Genomic DNA, 21,989 nt, shown 5'->3' on the forward strand with positions numbered 1-21,989 from the left:
CCGTGTCTCGGGCTCTGTGCTGACAGCTCGGAGCCTGGAGCCTGCTTCGGATTCTGTGTCTCCCTCTCTCCGCCCCTTCCCTGCTCATGTTCTGTCTGTCTCTGTCTCTCAAAGATGAATAAACGTTTAAAAAATAAATAAATAAATAAATAAAATAAAAAATAAATAAATCTTCCAAGATTTCTTTCACATTTTAAGTTTAGACTTTACAGAAATTTACATTTTTATGGTATAGTAATTTTATTTCAGTCAATTGTTGCAAGGTTGTGTTAATAAATGAGAGGTTTTTTTTGTTTTTTTGGTTTTTGGCAGTTAATGTTTAAAGGATGAAAATCTGCCTGTTAACATTTGAGCGTGTATTTCAATAGACATAATTAAGGACTGCATCACTTTTAAATTAATCTGCGTTGAGTATAGTAAGGATTATTTGCTTCCTTCTTTCTCCTTTGCAGGAACTTTAATGGAATTGGGTATCTCCCCGATTGTAACATCTGGTTTGATTATGCAGCTGCTGGCTGGAGCCAAAATCATTGAAGTTGGAGACACACCCAAAGACAGAGCTCTGTTCAATGGAGCCCAGAAACGTGAGCTATTAATGCAATTAGAGTCTTTACCAAATTTGAGAATTTTGTGGTAAAGATATTTTTCTAGTCTTTTTTTGTCTTTGGTTGTAAGCATGTACTCCTTTCCCCCCAATTTTCATCAGTATTTGGTATGATCATTACCATTGGGCAAGCCATTGTGTATGTCATGACGGGCATGTATGGGGACCCTGCTGAAATGGGTGCTGGCATCTGTCTCCTTATCATTATTCAGGTAAGAAAGCCAATTTTTCATTTGCAGATAACAAAGCAGTTTGATTTCTTTTTTCTTTTCTAGCACTTCTTTAGATGACTGAACATTAATTTTCTTACTTTTGTATTATCTAATTATAAGATTTTGATTATTGAAGTGACCCATGTAAATTGTATTGATGTAAAAACTAAAGTTTATTATGATAGCCTCATAGCTGCATTGGATAAAGAATTACGGATCAGCTGTATTTCACTGTTTCTTAGATGCACATTTTTTACTTTCTGATGTCTCTGAAGCCAGGATGTTTTCTCAGAGCTGATGGTACCTCATGGTTGCTGTCAGGCAGGCAGCAGTGGTGATGGTAATCATCGCCTGCGTGTGTGCGTCCTCTGGTTGGGGCTGTTCACATGGTCGTTACATCAGTTGCGTGCATCGTTGATGTAACATGTTTTTGAGTTTAGTTGCTGTTTAAAATGTCTTCAAAAGCCTATGATTTATTATGGAACAGTCACTATGGGCACAAAGGCACAGAGCAAGCTAGATGATAAAATCTGTGGTTAGGTGTAAAGTAACTTTTCTTATAAGTAGAAAATAAAAATTTTGATAAGCTATTGTGGCATAGTTTAATTGACAGTATTTTTTTCTCTTAGTGGTACACAGAATAATGGCATTACAAATAACATCTCAGCAGTAAAATACATGAGCCCACATATATATATTCCCTGGATTTTTAAAATAAACCCTTTGGTACTGAATTTTTATTTTTATTTTTTACTTTTTGGAATTGAATTTTTAAAGGCCAACGATAATTTTCCTTCTAAATATCTTAAAGTGTGTCAAATTTAGAAGATATTTCTCTAATGTGCAGTCCTTAAAAATCATTTAGATAAGCTACTCACGAATGGATTATACTTTTCTAGAATAATTACGGGATTTTGAAAAGAAGTTTGAGAAGCTAAAAATAGCATTTGGAGTCTTGATTATTTTGGAAATGCCTCTTCTTGCTCTCTCTATGGAATTACTATTCATTAGGAACATTTTTTTTTTAAAGGACACCATTTGCGTTCCTCTGTTTTCTTTCTTTTTTCTTTCTTTTTTTTTTTTAGTTTATTTATTTTGAGAGCGAGAGATTGAGAGAACCAGTGGGGGAAGGGCAGAGAGAGAGAGGAGGACAGAAGATCCGAAGTAGGCTCTGTGCTGACAACAGAGAGCCTGATGCAGGGATCAAACTCATAAACTGTGAAATCATGACTTGAGCTGAAGTTGGATGCTTAACCAACTGAACCACTCAGGCATGCCTAGGAACATTTTTTAATGGCCAAAGGATCAAGGTTAGAAGTAAATAAAACTAAAATACCAACTTATTAATATATACATTGAGAAAGAGGATCATTTCAGACTGGCATGGTTGACCATTATTTTTTAATGAGAAACGTTACATAGAAGCAAATCAAAATAAGATCGTTTAGTAAGTCTGATTGAGAACAAGGAGAATTAGATTGTTCAAGTATATTTATTGGCATCATTAACAACAGGGAGGGATCTTCTCACTAGATGGAAATATCTTGTCTTTTGACCAGGGGAGGAAATTTTAATGGACTATCAGTGTCTTTGGTAGGTTTCTGAGCCCTAGTGAGCTCTCATTTGGTATAAGGTAGAATTTTTTAGAATGACGTTATCATTATTTCTCTGTTTTAAAAACACTTGGTTGGCAAATTTATAACCTTTGAGAATTAGAGGCAGAAGAGTTAGAATGGCTTGGGAGAGAAGATCCTCTCAAAAGTGATTTTGTTGTCAGTGGTCAGGATCTCTTCACATGCTTTTGGCATTGTTGAGAATACTGTTACATCACTCGTTGCCATCTTCCGTTTCTTTATGGCCTTTGCTTTATGCAATCCATAGTTGAGAATAACCCTGATTTTTACATGACAGTCATAATTGGTACCTAACTCTTAGAACATTATGCTCCAGTAAAAATTTTTCTAGTATTTTAGTAAAGCTATTTTTAGATTCTTTTTTTTAAAAATTTTTTTAAATGTTTATTATTGAGAGACAGACACAGAGCATGAGCAGAGAAGGGGTAGAGAGAGGGGGAGACACAGACTCTGAAGCAGGCTCTAGGCTCTGAGCTGTCAGTACAGAGCCCAATGCGGGGCTCGAACTCACAAATTGCGAGATCATGACCTGAGCCAAAGTCGGTTGCCTAACCAACTGAACCACCCAGGCGCCCCTATTTTTAGATTCTTAAAAAAATTTTTTTTGACGTTTATTTATTTTTGAGACAGAGACAGAGCATGAACGGGGGAGGGGCAGAGAGAATCGGAAGCAGGCTCCAGGCTCTGAGCCATCAGCCCAGAGCCCGACGCGGGGCTCGAACTCACGGACCGCGAGATGGTGACCTGAGCTGAAGTCGATGCTTAACCGACTGAGCCACCCAGGCGCCCCTTAAAAATTTTTTTAAAAATGTTTCTGTTTATTTTTGAGAGCAGAGCACAAGTTGGGGAGGGGCAGAAAGAGACTGAGACACAGAATCTGAAGCAGGCTCCAGGCTCTGAGCTGTCAGCACAGAGCCTGATGTAGGGCTCGAACCCAGGAACTGCGAGATCATGACCTGAGCTGAAGTGGGATGCTTAACTGACTGAGCCACCCAAGCACCCTAGGATACTTTTGGATTCTTAACCTCATCTGACCAGTTCTAGATTGAAGTAACTTCTGTGGAGTCATTATGAATTTGAATTTGAGATAAAATGGAGTTAAGCTATTTTAGTTTTTTTTCCAGTATCAGAAGTCAAGGAATAGTAATATTCCAGGAGTGAATACATGGATATATACTTTTTTTAACATAAATTCTGAGATTGAGTCTTCCGGTGTTAATGTAGAGAGAAATTTGTCTTGTTTGATCATAGATGGTAGTGCGTCTTTTAAGGCATTGCTAGCATTGCAAATGTGTGGATATGCTGAGGAGATATGATTGGAGCAGTGTGGTTCACCTAGAAGCAGATTTTGAAAACCGTTTGCATGCAGTTGTGTAAGGTGTTTCTCACCTTAATTATTCTTATTTCATTCACGGTCATGTCTTTAGTGAGTTTTGAAATCTAAGTAGCGGCTCTCGGGTAAAATAAAAGAATAGAAACCGTCAGTGTGCATGGCACATAGGAAAGGGAAGTGTTTCATCACACTAAATGTGTGTGCCTGTGTGTGTGCATGTGCACATGCATGAGCAGAGTTGAAATGTAGAGTTATTTTTAAAGTCTACTTTATTTGTAAAGTCTACGGTAGAGACTTACACATATGGTGCATTCTGCGAGAGCATGCACGTAGCGCTCACTTTCTGTCACCGTTCTAGTCAGTGAGGTGCTGTAACTTCCTGGTTTCTCATCACCCTCAGAGGCATACTTATACTTTTTACCATCTTTATCTTACTCCTTTGATTATAGAAACTGTCTCTCATTTAGGATTCTCTAGAATTCCTTTCTCCAGTTAGAAAAATAAGAGTTTGATTTTCACCGGATACATGTGGAATCACTCTGTAGTCTGATGGTCATTGGTCTGAACGGTGGGTTTGGAGAATTAAAGGTGTTTCAGAGTGACAGTGACTCTGGACAGGTCATTTAATCAGAAGCCCATGCTGAGACTTTTTGGTGGGCTGATACATTGTGGACAGCTCTTATTCCCTGCATTGGGTTGGGTTTCTGATTGCGAGTATTTATTTACTTATTACATAATTGTGGTCAAACTAAAAGCTCAGTAGTAAGTCCTAACTTCTCTTTTATCTTGTCAAAGTGGTAAACTTGGTTTTCAAACAGTAAAGGATTCATGAGCTCTCTTAGAAGTTTGAAGAATTGTACCTTTTTCCGGTCCTTTGAAAGGCAAACTAAAAGACTGTAAATAGACAATGTAGGCTGTGTCCAAGGACTGAAATGACAGTTAAGGAAAAAAAACCCTGCAGAAGGTAAGCATGCTTAAAATGGCGTATGTGTATGGTAGTTGTTTGCTCTCTCTCCTAACCGGGGATGTTGGGTAAACTGAGTAAATACTCGGGTGGGAGGCTTCAGAGCTGGGAAGAGTGGAAGTGGCATTTCCTCACTTATGTAGGATGGTGTTTTTAAAATGGGGACAGGTGTGAGGTTGGGGGCATAGAAGCATTTTTTTCTTCCCCTCTTGATCAGGTTACTGAAGTTCAGGGAAGGCGTCATGACTGCGGAGGTCACTTGCAAGGCTTTGGATTATTTTTAATTGATGCATGCTTTTACAGAAATGTCTTCTCCAAGAGGAACATTAAGAATTTTCAGTTTCACATGAACTAAAGTTAGTATGCTTTTATTTTTTAAGAAATGAGGAGCTTAAGAACCTGGCAAATCCTTGTCTTCACATTTACATTCAGTCTTTGCCACTGTATGTATAGAATGCATTTTTTACACAGTTATAATCTGTGCATATTAATTTGTGCTCTTTTTGACTTACTCTATATGTATTAGAGTTGATCCTTGAACAGTACAGGGGCTGGGGTGCTGACAATAAAGCTAGAGAAAAAATGTTACTGAGGTAATCGTAAGGAAGAGAATGCATTTATAGTGCTGCAGTGTATTTATAAAAAAAAAAAAATCTGCGTATACATGGTCCTGTGTAGTTCAAACCCATGTTGTTCAAGGGTCAACTGTACGTATAACATCTATAAAGTATTACATACAGTAGCTTTAAAAAGGTGTCAACGTAGTGCACGTACTTCTCCTTTAATGGCAGTATACAATTGCACCTCATTACTATACCTTATTTCATTTGGTCTTTCACTTACTTGGAATGTTTTCAGTTTCTTGCTGTCCTAAATTCAACAACTTGAACATTTTTGTTCCAGGGTGCTTTTCAATAGGCCTTATGTAAACATTGTAAGAGAAACTATTCAGATGGTTTATAAATATGCTTTAAAGGTTGAAATGTCTGCTTTATAATGTAACGATATTTCCACCCCTCTGATTGGCAGAACTGACTTCTGTCTGAACTAAAGAGGGGTTAAAAAGATGCAGAGTAGTAACAGTGATACTGCAAAAGTTAGGTTTTAAATTTACAAATGCCCGTACTTTGAAAGTAGTCAATGGTGTTCATCTTCCCCTTTCTTGAGTTGATTCTTGCTTCAGCTTACTTGCATTTCTTTCCCCACAGTTGTTTGTTGCTGGTTTGATTGTGCTGCTGTTAGATGAGCTGCTACAGAAGGGTTACGGCTTGGGGTCTGGTATTTCCCTCTTTATTGCCACCAACATCTGTGAAACCATTGTCTGGAAGGCCTTTAGTCCCACTACTATTAACACTGGCAGAGGTACATTGCACAGTGTCTGCGACTGCACGAGTTTTGCTGGATGTGTGCTGGAAAGTAACCTGTCTTGGAGCAGGACATGCCTGTAGACATCCTGGTTTGCCCTCCCAGGGGACCACTGATGCTGATTGCTCAAGAGTTAAGCAGCAGAGATTTGTGGAGTATGAAATACTACTTCAAAAAGAACAATAACTAAATTTTAGCCTCTGCTCATTGAAAATTTCAGTGATTGCAAACAGCTTTTCAAAAATGTTTTTTGCTTAAGTCATTGCTGCTGAAGTCATTGATTTGACCGATTTCCACATTCCCAGGGGGATAAAAAGGTAGTGGATTAAGATTTTTCAAATGAAAAAACTATTACATATTGTATGAGGGAGCACTAATACTTTTGCTGCTCTTCTACTTGGCTTTGTAATAGCAACTGAATTTTGAAGTGATTCGTTCTGTCTTTCCTTTTCCCCATTTCCATTTCTCTCAGATGCCATCCACGGTTCATAGTGGTTAACGTCTAAACTGATCCCAGCCTTAGGAAAATAGCAGTGATGGTTTGTTAATATTCTTGGTAAAACAAATTTAAAAGCAAGCACGATAGAGTAACACATACCTTTTGATTCTGACATCTTTACTCTGCTTTGCTGCTGCTTCCCCCTAGCCCCACCTAAAAATAGTCCCCTTCCCTTCCCTAAAGTAAAGGAGAGGCAAATCATTATGACCTAAATATTTGCTTAGGTTTATTCTACTTTGGCTGTTTTCATGAGGAACAGTCTCTTGAGAAAACTTGAGATTTGTGCTAAAAAAGATACATTTGCCTCAACGATGTTGCTATTTTTAGAAGCCCCACACATGGCTGTGTTAAAGAGTAAACATTGGTGAATTATTTTGACTCCTATTTTCTGCCATGTACTGGAGTTTCAAGGTTATTTGTTTGCTTCTGGGACAACTTTGGGTAACGAGTCTACAGTCAATTTCTATCTTCATTTATCAGGTACGGAGTTTGAGGGTGCAGTCATAGCTCTCTTTCATTTACTGGCCACCAGGACAGACAAAGTCCGAGCTCTAAGGGAGGCTTTCTACCGGCAGAACTTACCCAACCTCATGAACCTCATTGCTACAGTTTTTGTATTTGCCGTTGTCATATATTTTCAGGTAAGTCTGCTTTCTTCACCGAAATACGTGGGATGTGGACTTTTGTTTAGCTTTTAAAGAAAAGCATGCCATTTGAAATGTTAGTACCTAACAAGTCAGTGTTGCAGAATCTAGTCAAGCACATGATTCTGTTCTTGGACTCCAAGGTGCAAAATGTTTGTGGTTACCGCCTAGAACAGGATTTCCGTTTCTGTGTGCCCTGTGGAAGGGAAAACGTTAGCACGGCCTTTTCATACTCCCCACTGTGGTGGTCCCGTCTGCCGTCTGTTTGTTCTTTATTTGATGTGTACAGTTCCTCTTACTTCCTCTTCCTTTCATTTTTTAGGGATTTCGTGTTGACTTGCCCATCAAGTCGGCCCGGTATCGAGGACAGTACAGTAGCTATCCCATCAAGCTCTTCTACACCTCGAACATTCCCATTATTCTCCAGTCGGCCTTAGTGTCAAACCTGTATGTTATTTCCCAGATGCTGTCTGTTCGATTTAGTGGCAACTTTTTGGTAAATTTACTAGGACAGTGGGCTGTGAGTATTTTCTTATTTATTCTAAACATTTAAATTTATTGTAATTTGCATTTCATGGTTGTATTTTTAGTCGAAAGAGATGAGCCAAAATTGAAACAGTTGCTGTAGCATTTTCACATTCACTGACCTGTAGCAGAATTTGTCATTTATTTGGAAGGAGTGATGAGTGTTGCAAAAACTAAGATTGGCCAGGTTCTTTGTGTTAATTTACTGTCTAGGAAGTATTTTCACATCTCCCTGGAGGGACCTCAAGGTTAAAATCACAGCTGCTCTCATGAAAGCGGTTTTCTGTTTTGTTAACTTACTCTGCTGTTATCTAGAATGTTTTTTAAGGAAGCTATTTGCTGACTGTATGTGGGGTACTGAGATCTCCTGTTTCACCCTCATTTTTCACGGCCTGAGTGGCAATAAACTAGTTGTGATGAACTGGGCTGGAGATAGGCACGTGATTATTGGCCTGAGGAGAGAACAGAGTTACTAGAAATAGAATCCAGCACTCTCTGACTTCCCATTTTAGATCCTGTCAGCATAGCTTTTTCTAAAGAGGCCCAGCCATGTTGTTGTTACTGGAGTGCGAGTTCTTGTCGGATTGAATTTTGAGTGATTTAAATTCTGTCATATGACCACGGAGTACTTTTCCCCCTTACAACTATAGAATTGAAGGAGACTCTGAGCCTTTATTCTTTTACAGAACATGTAACTGTGGAATTAGTATTTCACCAACTACCTTATTTCTGAAATGTGCTCATTCTACGCATTTATGTTAATATGCTAGCTTTTCCATTGTAAGTTATAGTGACATATCTTTCTGCTTCTAATGGTCATTTTTTTTTTTTAAATTTAAAGTTTAACAGGGCAAGACAGCAACTCTTGAGTGTTAGTTGAAGGAAATAGGATTCTCTTTATCTATAGTACTCTTTTTCCATTCATGTAACAGAAATGTGATTACCTGTGATGAGGGAAGATGTGGTCCCTCCCCTTGCAAGCTAATAGTCCAGCAATAATTATGACTATGGTAATTTCATAGCAATAAATGCATTGAGTGGTTGTATATAGACTGTGTTGTGGTCTAACGAAGATTCTTTTTAATGAAATAATTACTGGGAAATTGAATTTTTCTATAAACAGTGCTTTTGATTGGGGATTAGTGATTCTAGGGGCACAGTAAAGAAATCATTTTGAAATGTATATTCAGGAAGCAGACATTTTCATCATTGCGGCCAGAAATTGCTTTCTACCCCATATACCCCAGAACATACGCTGTACCCAGTTCTGTTACTATAAAAATTCTTAAATGTTTGGATAAATACCCTCTTACAAATATTTACTAAAAGACTATTTCTTAAAATATGCAAAAACATATAAAGTTTAGGCAGCGAGTTGTTTGTTGTCTGTCAGTATTTCAGTTAATTGTATTCTTCATGGAATGCTATGAAGTGAAAGAATATGTTGCATGGTCTTGTATACTGCAGAAAGTTTCAGATTCTAAATGTAATCAGAGGTTGCCTGTAAATGGAACCATTTTAGGAAGAGAAGGAGGATTTTTTTTGTAGAGGTATTATAATGTTGGTTTTTAGAAGATCACTCTTCTGTTAATAATATATTCACAGTGTCTTTTATGTAAAAGATGCTCACTATATAATTTTGAAGGAGTGAAAATATCAGACACCGAAGTAAGTCTTCAAGTTACATAGGATCATTAGCTGTAGGTGCTTTGAGCTTATAACATTGTCATAATTGTTGAGGAGTTTGAAAAGTCATAAAAATGTATCTTGACCAGTTGGGTTGACCATTTGCCCTTATTGTTCTTGTCCTGTAGGATGTCAGTGGGGGAGGACCTGCTCGTTCTTACCCAGTGGGAGGCCTTTGTTACTATCTTTCTCCTCCCGAGTCCATGGGCGCCATATTTGAGGATCCTGTCCATGTGGTTGTTTACATCATCTTCATGTTGGGATCATGTGCATTCTTTTCTAAGACGTGGATAGAGGTGTCTGGTTCCTCAGCCAAAGATGTAGGTATTTGTTTTATATGAAAATAAACATTTTTACTTTTTAGCTGTCAAAAAATGGTAATTGGAATTCTCTTAATTACTTTTGTAATTTAAACTTTAAGTCATATGTTCGTAATGAGGTAATGTCACCCGTCGGGGATTAAAAACCGGTATCTGAAAGTGGAAAAATTTTTAGAGTTTTACAATGGTTTGTGACCCTCCAAAGCTTAACCTTACCCAACAAATTCTTGTTCCTTAGTATTTAATTTCTGTTCAGGGAGGTGATATGTAAAAAAGATTGAGAAACCATGGTTTAGTATGTGGGTACTAGGTGGTTGCACAGCAGTGAGCCTCAGGTGTAATGGTAATGGTACGGCCGCACCTGCTTCAGGGTTCTTGTATTTATTGATGTGTGGAAAGCACTTCCCACAGAACCTTGGAGGTAGCAAACAGTGAAATATTTAGAGTTTGATTAAAAAAATTTTTTTTAATGTTTATTTTTTGTTTGTTTTAAATTTTTTTAATGTGAAATTTATTGTCAAATTGGATTCCATACAACACCCAGTACTCATCCCAAAAGGTGCCCTCCTCAATACCCATTACCCACCCTCCCCCCCACCCCCCCATCAACCCTCAGTTTGTTCTCAGTTTTTAAGAGTCTCTTATGCTTTGGCTCTCTCCCTCTCTAACCTTTTTTTTTTTTTTTTCCCTTCCCCTCCCCCATACACTTCGGTTAAGTTTCTCAGGATCCACATAAGAGTGAAAACATATGATATCTGTCTTTCTCTGTATGACTTATTTCACTTAGTGTAACACTCTCCAGTTCCATCCACGTTGCTACAATGGGCCAGATTTCATTCTTTCTCATTGCCACGTAGTACTCCATTGTGTATATAAACCACAATTTCTTTATCCATTCGTCAGTTGATGGACATTTAGGCTCTTTCCATAATTTGGCTATTGTTGAGAGTGCTGCTGTAAACATTGGGGTACGAGTGCCCCTATGCATCAGCACTCCTGTATCCCTTGGGTAAATTCCTAGCAGTGCTATTGCTGGGTCATAGGGTAGGTCTATTTTTAATTTTTTGAGGAACCTTCACGCTGTTTTCCAGAGCAGCCACACTAGTTTGCATTCCCACCAACAGTGCAAGAGGGTTCCCGTTTCTCCACGTCCTCGCCAGTGTCTATAGTCTCCTGATTTGTTCATTTTAGCCACTCTGACTGGCGTGAGGTGATATCTGAGTGTGGTTTTGATTTGTATTTCCCTGATGAGGAGCGACGTTGAGCATCTTTTCATGTGCCTGTTGGCCATCTGGATGTCTTCTTTAGAGAAGTGTCTATTCATGTGTTCTGCCCATTTCTTCACTGGATTATTTGTTTTTCGGGTGTGGAGTTTGGTGAGCTCTTTATAGATTTTGGATAGTAGCCCTTTGTCCGATATATCATTTGCAAATACCTTTTCCCATTCCGTTCGTTGCCTTTTAGTTTTGTTGATTGTTTCCTTTGCTGTGCAGAAGCTTTTTATCTTCATGAGGTCCCAATAGTTCATTGTTGCTTTTAATTCCCTTGCCCTTGGGGATGTGTTAAGTAAGAAATTGCTGCGGCTGAGGTCAGAGAGGTTTTTTCCTGCTTTCTCCTTTAGGGTTTTGATGGTTTCCTGTCTCACATTCAGGTCCTTTATCCATTTTGAGTTTATTTTAGTGAATGGTGTAAGAAAGTGGTCTAGTTTCATCCTTCTGCATGTTGTTGTCCAGTTCTCCCAGCACCATTTGTTAAAGAGACTGTCTTTTTTCCATTGGATATTCTTTCCTGCTTTGTCAAAGGTTAGTTGGCCATACGTTTGTGGGTCTAGTTCTGGGGTTTCTATTCTATTCCATTGGTCTGTGTGTCTGTTTTTGTGCCAATACCATGCTGTCTTGATGATGACAGCTTTGTAGTAGAGGCTAAAGTCTGGGATTGTGATGCCTCCCGCTTTGGTCTTCTTCTTCAAAATTACTTCGGCTATTTGGGGCCTTTTGTGGTTCCGTATGAATTTTAGGATTGCTTGTTCTAGCTTTGAGAGGAATGCTGGTGCAATTTTGATTGGGATTGCATCGAATGTGTAGATAGCTTTGGGTAGTGTTGACATTTTAACAATATTTATTCTTCCAATCCATGAGCACGGAATGTTTTTCCATTTCTTTATATCTTCTTCAATTTCCTTCATAAGCTTTCTATAGTTTTCAGCATACACCTCTTTTACATCTTTGCTTAGGTTTATTCCTAGGTATTTTATGCTTCTTGGTGCAATTGTGAATGGGATCAGTTTCTGTATTTGTCTTTCTGTTGCTTCATTATTAGTGTATAAGAATGCAACTGATTTCTGTGCATTGATTTTGTATCCTGCGACTTTGCTGAATTCATGTATCAGTTCTAGCAGACTTTTGGTGGAGTCTTTTGGATTTTCCACGTAGAGTATCATGTATCTGCAAAAAGTGAAAGCTTAACTTCATCTTTGCCAATTTTGATGCCTTTGATTTCCTTTTGTTGTCTGCTGATGCTAGAACTTCCAACACTATGTTAAACAACAGCGGTGAGAGTGGACATCCCGGTCATGTTCCTGATCTCAGGGGGAAAGCTCTCAGTTTTTCCCCATTGAGGATGATATTAGCTGTCGGCTTTTCATAAATGGCTTTTATGATGTTTAAGTATGTTCCTTCTATCCCGACTTTCTTGAGGGTTTTTATTAAGAAAGGATGCTGAATTTTATTAAAGGATGCTTTTTCTGCATCAGTTGACAGGATCATATGGTTCTTTTCTTTTATTAATGTGATGTATCACATTGATTGATTGGCGAATGTTGAACCAGCCTTGCAGCCCAGGAATGAATCCCACTTGATCATGGTGAGTAATTCTTTTCGTATGCTGTTGAATTCAATTTGCTAGTATCTTACTGAGAATTTTTGCATCCATATTCATCAGGGATATTGGCCTGTAGTTCTCTTTTTTTTACTGGGTCTCTGTCTGGTTTAGGAATCAAAGTCATGCTGGCTTCATAGAAGGAATCTGGAAGTTTTCCTTCCATTCTATTTTTTAGAATAGCTTGAGAAGGATAGGTATTATTTCTGCTTTAAATGTCTGGTAGAATTCCTCTGGGAAGCCATCTCGTCCTGGACTCTTAAATGTTGGGAGATTTTTGATCACTGAATCAATTTCTTCATTGGTTATGGGTCTGTTCAAGCTTTCTATTTCTTCCTGTTTGAGTTTTGGGAGTGTGTGGGTATTTAGGAATTTGTCCATTTCTTCCAGGTTGTCCAGTTTGTTGGCATATAATTTTTCATAGTATTCCCTGATAATTGCTTGTATTTCTGAGTGATTGGTTGTAATAATTCTATTTTCATTCATGGTTTTGTCTATTTGGGTCATCTCCCTTTTCTTTTTGAGAAGCCTGGCTAGAGGTTTATCAAGTTTATTTTTTGAAAAAACCAACTCTTGGTTTCATTGATCTGCTCTACAATTTTTTTAGATTCTATATTGTTTATTTCTGCTCTGATCTTTATTATTTCTCTTCTTCTGCTGGGTTTGGGGTGTCTTTGCTGTTCTTCTCTATTTCCTTTAGGTGTGCTGTTAGATTTTGTATTTGGGATTTTTCTTGTTTCTTGAGATAGGCCTGGATTGCAATGCATTTTCCTCTCAGGACTGCCTTCGCTGCATCCCAAAGCGTTTGGATTGTTGTATTTTCATTTTCATTTGTTTCCACATATTTCTTAATTTCTTCTCTAATTGCCTGGTTGACCCATTCATTCTTTACTAGGGTGTTCTTTAACCTCCATGCTTTTGGAGGTTTTCCAGACTTTTTCCTGTGGTTGATTTCAAGCTTCATAGCATTGTGGTCTGAAAGTGTGCATGGTGTGATCTCAATTCTTGTATACTTATGAAGGGCTGTTTTGTGACCCAGTATGTGATCTATCTTGGAGAATGTTCCATGTGCACTGGAGAAGAAGTATATTCTGTTGCTTTGGGATGCAGAGTTCTAAATGTATCTGTCAAGTCCATCTGATCCAATGTATCATTTAGGGCCCTTGTTTCTTTATTGACCATGTGTCTAGATGATCTATCCATTGTTGTAAGTGGAGTATTAAAGTCCCCTGCAATTACCACATTCTTATCAATAAGGTTGCTTATGTTTGTAATTGTTTTATATATTTGGGGCCTCCCGTATTCAGTGCATAGACATTTATAATTGTTAGCTCTTCCTGATGGATAGACCCTGTAATTATAATGTCCTTCTTCATCTCCTGTTACAGCCTTTAATTTAAAGTCTAGTTTGTCTGATAAGGCTACTCCAGCTTTCTTTTGACTTCCAGTAGCATGATAGATAGTTCTCCACCCCCTCACTTTCAATCTGAAGGTGTCCTTAGGTCTAAAATGAGTCTTTTGTAGACAGCAAATAGATGGGTCTTGTTTTTTTATCCATTCTGATACCATATGTCTTTTGGTTGGAGCGTTTAGTCCATTTACATTCAGTGTTATTATAGAAAGATATGGGTTTAGAGTTATTGTGATGTCTGTAGGTTTCATGCTTGTAGTGATGTCTCTGGTACCTTGTCTCACAGGACCCCCTTAGGATCTCTTGTAGGGCTGGTTTGGTGGTGATGAATTCCTTCAGTTTTTGTTTGTTTGGGAAAACTTTTCTCTCTCCTTTTATTCTGAATGACAGACTTGCTGGATAAAGGATTCTCAGCTGCATATTTTTTCTGTTGATCACATTGAAGATTTCCTGCCATTCCTTTCTGGCCTGCCAAGTTTCAGTAGATAGGTCTGCTATTACCCTTATGTGTGTACCTTTGTATGTTAAGGCCCGTTTATCCCTAGCTGCTTTCAGAATTCTCTCTTTATCCTTATATTTTGCCAGTTTCACTGTGATATGTCATGCAGAAGATTGATTCAAGTTACATCTGAAGGGAGTTCTCTGTGCCTCTTGGATTTCAATCCCTGTTTCCTTCCTCAGATCAGGGAAGTTCTCAGCTATGATTTATTCAAGTACACCTTCAGCCCCTTTCTCTCTCTCTTCTTCTTCTAGAATTCCTATGATACGGATAGTGTTCCATTTGATTGCATCACTTAGTTCTTTAATTCTCCCCTCGTGATCCTGGATTTTTTTAATCTTCCTTTTTCTCAGCTTCCTCTTTTTCCATAATTTTATCTTCTAATTCACTTATTCTCCCCTCTGCCCCTTCAGTCTGTGAGAGGCTGAAGCAGCCTCCATTTTATTTTGCACCTCATTTATAGCATTTTTTAGTTCCTCATGACTATTTTTTAGTCCCTTGATCTCTGTAGCAATAGATTCTCTGCTGTCCTCTATACTTTTTTCAAGCCCAGCGAGTAATTTTATGACTATTACTCTAAATTCTTGTTCCGTTATTTTGCTTAAATCGATTTTGATCAATTCGTTAGCTGTCACTACTTCCTGGAGTTTCTCTTGAGGAGAATTCTTCTGGTTTGTCATTTTGGGTAGTCCCTGTGGTAGCTGGGCGGGCCGCAGTCAGACCCAATGTCTGCTCTCAGCCTACCTCTGGGGCCACAGTCAGACTGGTGTGGACCTTATCTTCCCCTGTCCTAGGGGCAGGACTCACTGTGGAGTGGTGTGGCCCCTGTCTGGGCTGCTCGCACACTGCCAGGCTTGTGGAGCTGCTTTGATGGGATCTGGCCAAGGTCGTATCAGATGGGGTGGATCCGCAAGGTGCACAGGGGTGGGTGGGAGGGGCAAGCTTAGCCAGCTTTGCTGTCGGTGGTCCCCTGCGGGAGAGGCCCTGCAGCACCAGGAGGGAGGCAGGCCCATGGGAGGGATGGATCCACAGAAGCACAACATTGGGCGTTTGCGCAGTGCCGGGAGTTGGTTCCCTTTGGAATTTTGGCTGGGAGGGTGGTGGTGGGAGAGGGCAATGGCCCTGGCCAGCGCATTTGTTCCCCGCCGAGCTTAGCTCTGTCTTCCGGGGCTCAACACCTCTCCCTCCCAACGTCCTCTCGCCCTCCCGCTTTCTGAGCAGAGCTGTTGACTTACAACATTCGGGATGTTAAGTCCCGCTGGCTGTGAGAACACACTCTGTCTGGCCCCTCCGCTTTTGCAAGCCAGACTCGGGGGCTCTGTCTTGCCGGGAAGGCTGCCCCTCCACCACCCCGGCTCCCTCCCGCCAGTCCGTGTAGCGTGCACCGCCTCTCTGCCCTTCCTACTCTCTTCCGCGGGCCTCTTGTCTACGCTTGGCTTCGGAGAGTCCGTTCTGCTCGTCTTCTGGCGGTTTTCTGGGTTATTTAGGCAGATGTGGGTGGAATCTAAGTGGTCAGCAGGACACGGTGAGCCCAGCGCCCTCCTATGCCGCCATCTTCCCAATACGTTCTTTCTAGCATGTGGCCCACTGACTAATGTTTATTTTTGAGAGACCGAGTGTGAGCAGGGGAAGGGCAGAGAGAGAGGGAGACACAGAATCTGAAGCAGGCTCCAGGCTCGGACTGTCAGCCCAGAGCCCGACGTGGGGCTCGAACCCTTGAACCGAGAGATCACGACGTGAGCCAGTCAGATGCTTAACTGACTGAGCCACCCAGGTGCCCTATGTTTAATTTTTTTTTTAATGTTCGTTTTTGAGAGAGAGTGGGGCAGGGGCAGAGAGAGGGAGACAATCCCAAGCAGGCTCTGTGCTGTCAGTGCAGGGGCTCAAACTCGTGAACTATGAGATTATGACCTGAGTGAAAATCAAGAACCGGATGCTCAACTGACTGAGCAAACCAGGTGCCCCTAGAGTTTGATTTTAAAAGTTGTTTTTCTCTTGGCAGGTTGCTAAACAGCTTAAAGAACAGCAAATGGTTATGAGGGGCCACAGAGATACCTCTATGGTTCATGAGCTCAATAGGTAAGGTCATGAAATTTAACCCTTGATGTGTGTGTACATGTGTGTGTACATACGTATATACCTGGCTTTTCAGTCTTTAATTTATTGTCAAATGTTGTCCTGTTTAAATATGAAGCATTTTTCTTCGACTTCACACAGAAGAACCAAAATTTAACACAATACTGAATTGTTCTCCACATCAAAATTGACATCTAAATGATTTAAGTAAAATTGTTTCCTTCACTGTTCAGCCCAGTGGTAAAATGTTCTTGATTGGAAGTCCTTGTTGTCTGGCTGCACATAAAATCGCCTGGGAGCTTTTAAAAGGCACTGATATTCAACCTCTAGGAATTGTGATTTATTTGGCCCAAGGTGGATACCATACATTCGTTTATTTGTTTACTTTTTTTGAGAGAGAGCGAGAGCACACGTGGTCACGTGCTCACCAACAGGCTCCACCCTTAGTACGGAGCCCGACATGGGGCTTGATCCCACAAATGTGAGGTCCTGACCTGAGCTGCAATAGAGTCAGAGGTTTATCCGACTGAGCCACCCAGGTGCCCCTTCTTTTCTTTTTTTGCATTAGTTTATTTTTTGATAACAGCTTTATTGGGCTGTAATTCACATACTGTGTAATTCACTCATTTGAAGTGTATGGTGTAGTGTTTTTTTTTGTTTTTAGTATATTCAGAGTGTGGAATCATTACAGTGTAATTCTAAAAACACATTTGTCACCAGGGCAGCTGGCTGGCTCAGTTGGAGGAGCATGTGACTCTTGATCTCGGGATCATGAGTTCACGCCGCACATTGGCTATAAAGCTTACTTTTTAAACTTAAAAAAAATTTTTTTTTCATCACCAATAAAGAAATTTTGCACCTGTTGGCTATTCCCATTCACTGCACCCTCCCACGCCCCAGCCCACTTTTTACTTTTGATCTCTACAGATTTGCCTATTCTGGACATTTCATATAAGTGGAATTGTGATCTTTTGTAATAGTTTTCTTTTATTCCATTATATGGGTGTACTGTACCACGTTTTGTTTATCTGTTCATCGGTTGATGGAGATTTTGGTTGTTTCCAGTGTTTTGACTATCACGAATAATGCTGTTAAGAACATACTTGTACATGTTTTGTGTGGACATGTGTTTTCCTTCTTGTAGGAGTGGGATCGTTGGGTCCTAACAATGCTGTGTTTAGTATCGAGGAACTGCCAGAGTGTTTCCAGAGCGGCTGGACTGCTCTCCATCCCCCCAGCAGTGGGTGAAGCTTCCAGTCGTTGCACGCCTTTGCTAGCACCGCTTCTTGCTTTTTGATTCTAGCCATCCAGTGGGCATGTGGTGGTAGCTCATTGTGGTTTTGATTTGCTTTTTCCTGATGAGTAATGATGTGGAGTGTCTTTTCATGTGTTTAATCAGCCATTTGTGTACCTTCTTTGGAGAAGTGTCTATTCACATCTTTTGCTTATGTTTAACTGGGTTGTCTTTTTGTTAGAGTTGTAAAATTTTTGAGTTTATTTAGAGAGAGAAAGGGAGAGAGAGTGAGCGCATGCGCGCACATGCACTTGAGCTGGGGAGGGATAGAAAGGGGGGGGCGGAGAATCCCATGCAGGCTCCGCGTTTGAACTCACGAACTGTGAGATCGTGGCCTGAATTGAAATCAAGAGTTGAACTTAACTGACTGAACTACTGAGGCGCCCTGAGTTGTAAGATTTTTTTATGACAATATCCTGGATATGGCTCCTCTTCGGTGTATGATGTATAAATAATTTGCTGCCATTCTGTGGGTTGTCTTTTCACTTTCTTGGTGTCCTTTGCACGAGTTTTTAATTTTGACAACGTTCAGTTTCTCTTGGTTGCGTTGTGCTGGTCTTGGTGTTTATCTAAGAAACCATTGCCTAACCCAGGGTCACAAAGATTTATTATTTTCCATTAGGAGTCTCGGCTCTAACATTCAGGTCTGTGGTCCACTTTGAGCTAATGTTTTTTGTGTTTGGTGTGATAGGGGTCCAGATTTCTTTTTGTGCGTGTGGATATCCAGTTGTTCCAGAACTATTTATTGAACAGGCATTTGTATTTTTATGTAATTTTTTTATTTATCTAGAATGTAGATCGCAGAGAGTAGTATAAGGAACCTCCCGGTATTCAACTGTATCCAGCTTCAGTAGTTAAGCATCTTTCTGCCATTCCTGTTCATCGACCATCTCCCCAGTCTTTTGTTTTTCCTTTCTGGAATATTTTAAATATCATCCAAGTATATTAAACAACTCTCCAGGTGATTCTAATGTGCAGCCAAGGTTGAATTACTGTAAAGAGGGTCCTCCACATCTTGTCCCATAAATTTGTTACTTAGCATTTTGAAGTTTACTCTTCATCTACAAGAGGGAGCTGAAGATGACCTATTTAAAGTACTAAATGTTTTAATGCGTAGATCTGTTGAGGATCCTAACCTGCCATAAAAATCACGTATTGTCTTTCTCGGCTGTTTACTGGTTTCTGGAAGTCAGGGTCACATCGTTACCTTAATGGCAAAGTTTTCACCAACACGTAACTACTGTGCACAACGGGTCAGTTCACGACAGGCTTGTTTAACGATGCGTCAGTGTGTTGTTTCTGACTGTTGCACCTTTTCCTGTTTCGCTGCACCGCCTGACCCAGGGTTTTGTCTTCCAGGTACATCCCCACAGCAGCTGCGTTTGGGGGCTTGTGCATCGGAGCCCTGTCGGTGTTGGCCGACTTCCTCGGGGCCATCGGCTCTGGCACTGGGATTCTGCTCGCAGTCACTATTATTTATCAGTATTTTGAAATTTTTGTCAAGGAGCAGGCTGAAGTTGGCGGGATGGGTGCTTTGTTTTTCTAAGTGTTCCAGTATTTCTTGTGTGTGTGAAAGGGAAAATAATCTTGACACGTTGTTTCTGTCAACTGCTGGTTCCCCTTTTCTTCCCTCACACTTTGTTTTCAAGTGCTGACTGTCCCATTTGTGAAATGGGCACTGAGCTAAGCCTGTGTGCAGCGTTAGTACCAGCTGCCTTAAAACTAAAGTTTACATTATTCGTTAAAAAATGTACTCGTAGTGTTGCCCGTGATGCTGGAAACCAATGTGCCCGCCTTGCCATGTTCAGTTGTGACGGTGAGATGGTGACGTGGATCAGTTTTGCACACATTCAAAACACTCGCTATTCCCCCCACTTGTTTAAAAATAAATGTAGTTCAAATTGCCACTTTCCAGTATTTTTGAGCTTATTTAATGAGTTCTGGAACATTTATATCTAATCTGTATTTTAGATATAATTAACTTTTTATACTTTTTTAACTCATAGTATCCACGTTCCCACCCTCCCTCTCCGTCCACCGCCCCTTCTCGTCCCCTTTCAAAGCTGCCACTCAGCCGACTGGCAGAATCAGGCTTCGGTTACAGCTGTTCCTAGAAACAAGTGCTCGTGAGGACTCTTGCTGATTTTCATTCCTTTCTTCCCAGTGACAGCAGTCGGTGCTGTTTGACTGTATTGGCTATGCCTTCGAATTCCAACCCATCACTTGAGAATATGCTTTCAAGATACAATGCCCCATTTTTTTTTTAAACCCCTAAAGCAAAGATCTAATTCTCAAGCAATGTCTGTAGTTCAGTGGGGGTGAACATTATGAGTAATTCATGCTAGGAATTTGTGTATGTTGTTGTACTTTACAGCAGCAACATGAGTGTAAACAGTAGAAAATAAACCTTTATTTAATAAAACTGTTTCAGTTGTGTTGGAAAAATAAAATCAGATATTAAACGATTTCTGAGATTATTTGTATAGGTTCATCATAGTCATCTCACCCATCCTGAGATGTCTGTTGTAAGAGGTCAAATGTAATTAGTGTTTAATCATAAAATGGTTGAGGAACACTGACCAACTTAAAGGTGCTCAGTTACGTGACTGATACTACAAAGGATAGGAAAATGGTGTCAGATTAACATCCCAGCCTCCATTTGGAATAACATAGCTCTTTATAAATATGTGCTCTGTTGTCCAGAAAGAGATCAAACTTAATTTTTGAAAGATCCTTTTCAGCAGTAAGATTTTCTCGTTGTTTATTTAGTAAGTGCAGGAAGTCTATCTTTTTTAGCCTACCATCACAAAACCAAACAATTACAGGGGCAGGGCAGATAAAATAAAGGCTGGCAGGATAGGAACAAGGGTCATCTCCTAAGGGGCTCAGACCATTGTTAGAATAGAAATGTGGATCCAGTGTTGTTATATAGGATTTTTTTTTTTTTTTTTCAAGAGAAGGTGGAAACAGGGCTTTTTATAGGAAACCTTCACCTTTTAAATGCTCATAAATTAACCGTGCCAGCCAGTGGAGACCTTCAGGCTGCCAACTCTCAAACTGACTTGACTTCCAAAGTACAGCCCTGGATGTTTAAAGGTTAACATAAATGGCATTAGGGGTATGTTCTAGGATTTAGCTGTCACTTCTAATGTGCACTCCTAGGAAGAGAAGGCGGCAGAACGGGTGGGGGTTACAAACATCTCTCTTCTACCGACATTTAAGAGTAGGTTTCTCAATTCCTGTGGGGAATGGCTTTGGAAGAGCTGGTCCGGAGACTGGTCTAAGCCTGAGTCTGTAGATTTTCTACATACCATCTGGTTCTTGATTTTGAAGGACAACAGTAACAAGGGAAATAATAGAACTTGGTCTTTGAGAGCTCAGAAAGAGAGTAAGATCTCTGGAGCATCATGATGCCCATAATGATTTTTTAAAAAAGGGCTAGGGGCCCAGGGGAAGGCTACTATTAGAGCAAGTAGTTGGGGCCTAATTTTTGCAATATTTATAGAGAGTAGATTTGATCTAGACAGTTCTCCACTTCCATACCTTCCCCTTTTGTTTTGGAAGTATAATAGAAAGATACGTGTTTTTTTGCTCACAAAAACCTCTCTGGGTAGCACAACGGACCTGTAGACAAATGAACTACATCACGCCATTTTTGGCATGAGTACCCTGGTTTTATCTGACTGGAGGGGCCTGAGCCCAGGGCTGGAAACCCAACTTCGGGCTGGCCAAGGAGCATCACCGTGAGACTTTGGCTGGGGGCTAACCTGAGCTTCTGGAGACTTGTGGAAGTCACCATAAGAGCTCAGCCAAAGGACGAGAAAACGGCCCACAACACTGGTAGATGTTTTGAATGACGGGCTTTAGGCATGGAATGAGCTGGAAACAGTCCCCTATTCTCCCCTTTAAGGTAGTTGTATTGGGTTTCCGGTATTTGGTGACCTTGCTGGCTACACTCATGGTTTAACACCAAGACCATAATGCCCACCAGCCATGTAAATGGACTTGGTTTCTGAGGTAAGGGTAGGAAAAGATTCCAAAATATA

At 40.2% G+C, this 21,989-nt stretch overlaps 1 protein-coding gene across 4 annotated transcripts in view; it reads left to right on the forward strand.

Moving 5' to 3' along the window:
* The window catches only part of SEC61A2 (SEC61 translocon subunit alpha 2), a 34,875-nt gene extending 14,467 nt beyond the window's left edge, over positions 1-20,408 (forward strand). For 3 of the 4 annotated variants that reach the window (XM_060659597.3, XM_060659599.3, XM_060659598.3), the window contains 8 exons: positions 453-584; positions 707-816; positions 5,956-6,109; positions 7,092-7,252; positions 7,578-7,775; positions 9,595-9,786; positions 16,576-16,652; positions 19,303-20,408. In XM_060659597.3, coding sequence (XP_060515580.1) covers positions 453-584; positions 707-816; positions 5,956-6,109; positions 7,092-7,252; positions 7,578-7,775; positions 9,595-9,786; positions 16,576-16,652; positions 19,303-19,489 — 1,211 coding nt within the window. In that variant the 3' untranslated portion in view covers positions 19,490-20,408. The remainder of the gene's footprint in view (positions 1-452; positions 585-706; positions 817-5,955; positions 6,110-7,091; positions 7,253-7,577; positions 7,776-9,594; positions 9,787-16,575; positions 16,653-19,302) is intronic. The other variant, XM_060659600.3, reaches the window with a different exon arrangement.
* Positions 20,409-21,989: the final 1,581 nt, after the last annotated feature.

The sequence above is a fragment of the Panthera onca genome, chromosome B4, assembly GCF_046562875.1.
Source record: "Panthera onca isolate mPanOnc1 chromosome B4, mPanOnc1 haplotype 2, whole genome shotgun sequence".
NCBI lineage: Eukaryota > Metazoa > Chordata > Mammalia > Carnivora > Felidae > Panthera > Panthera onca.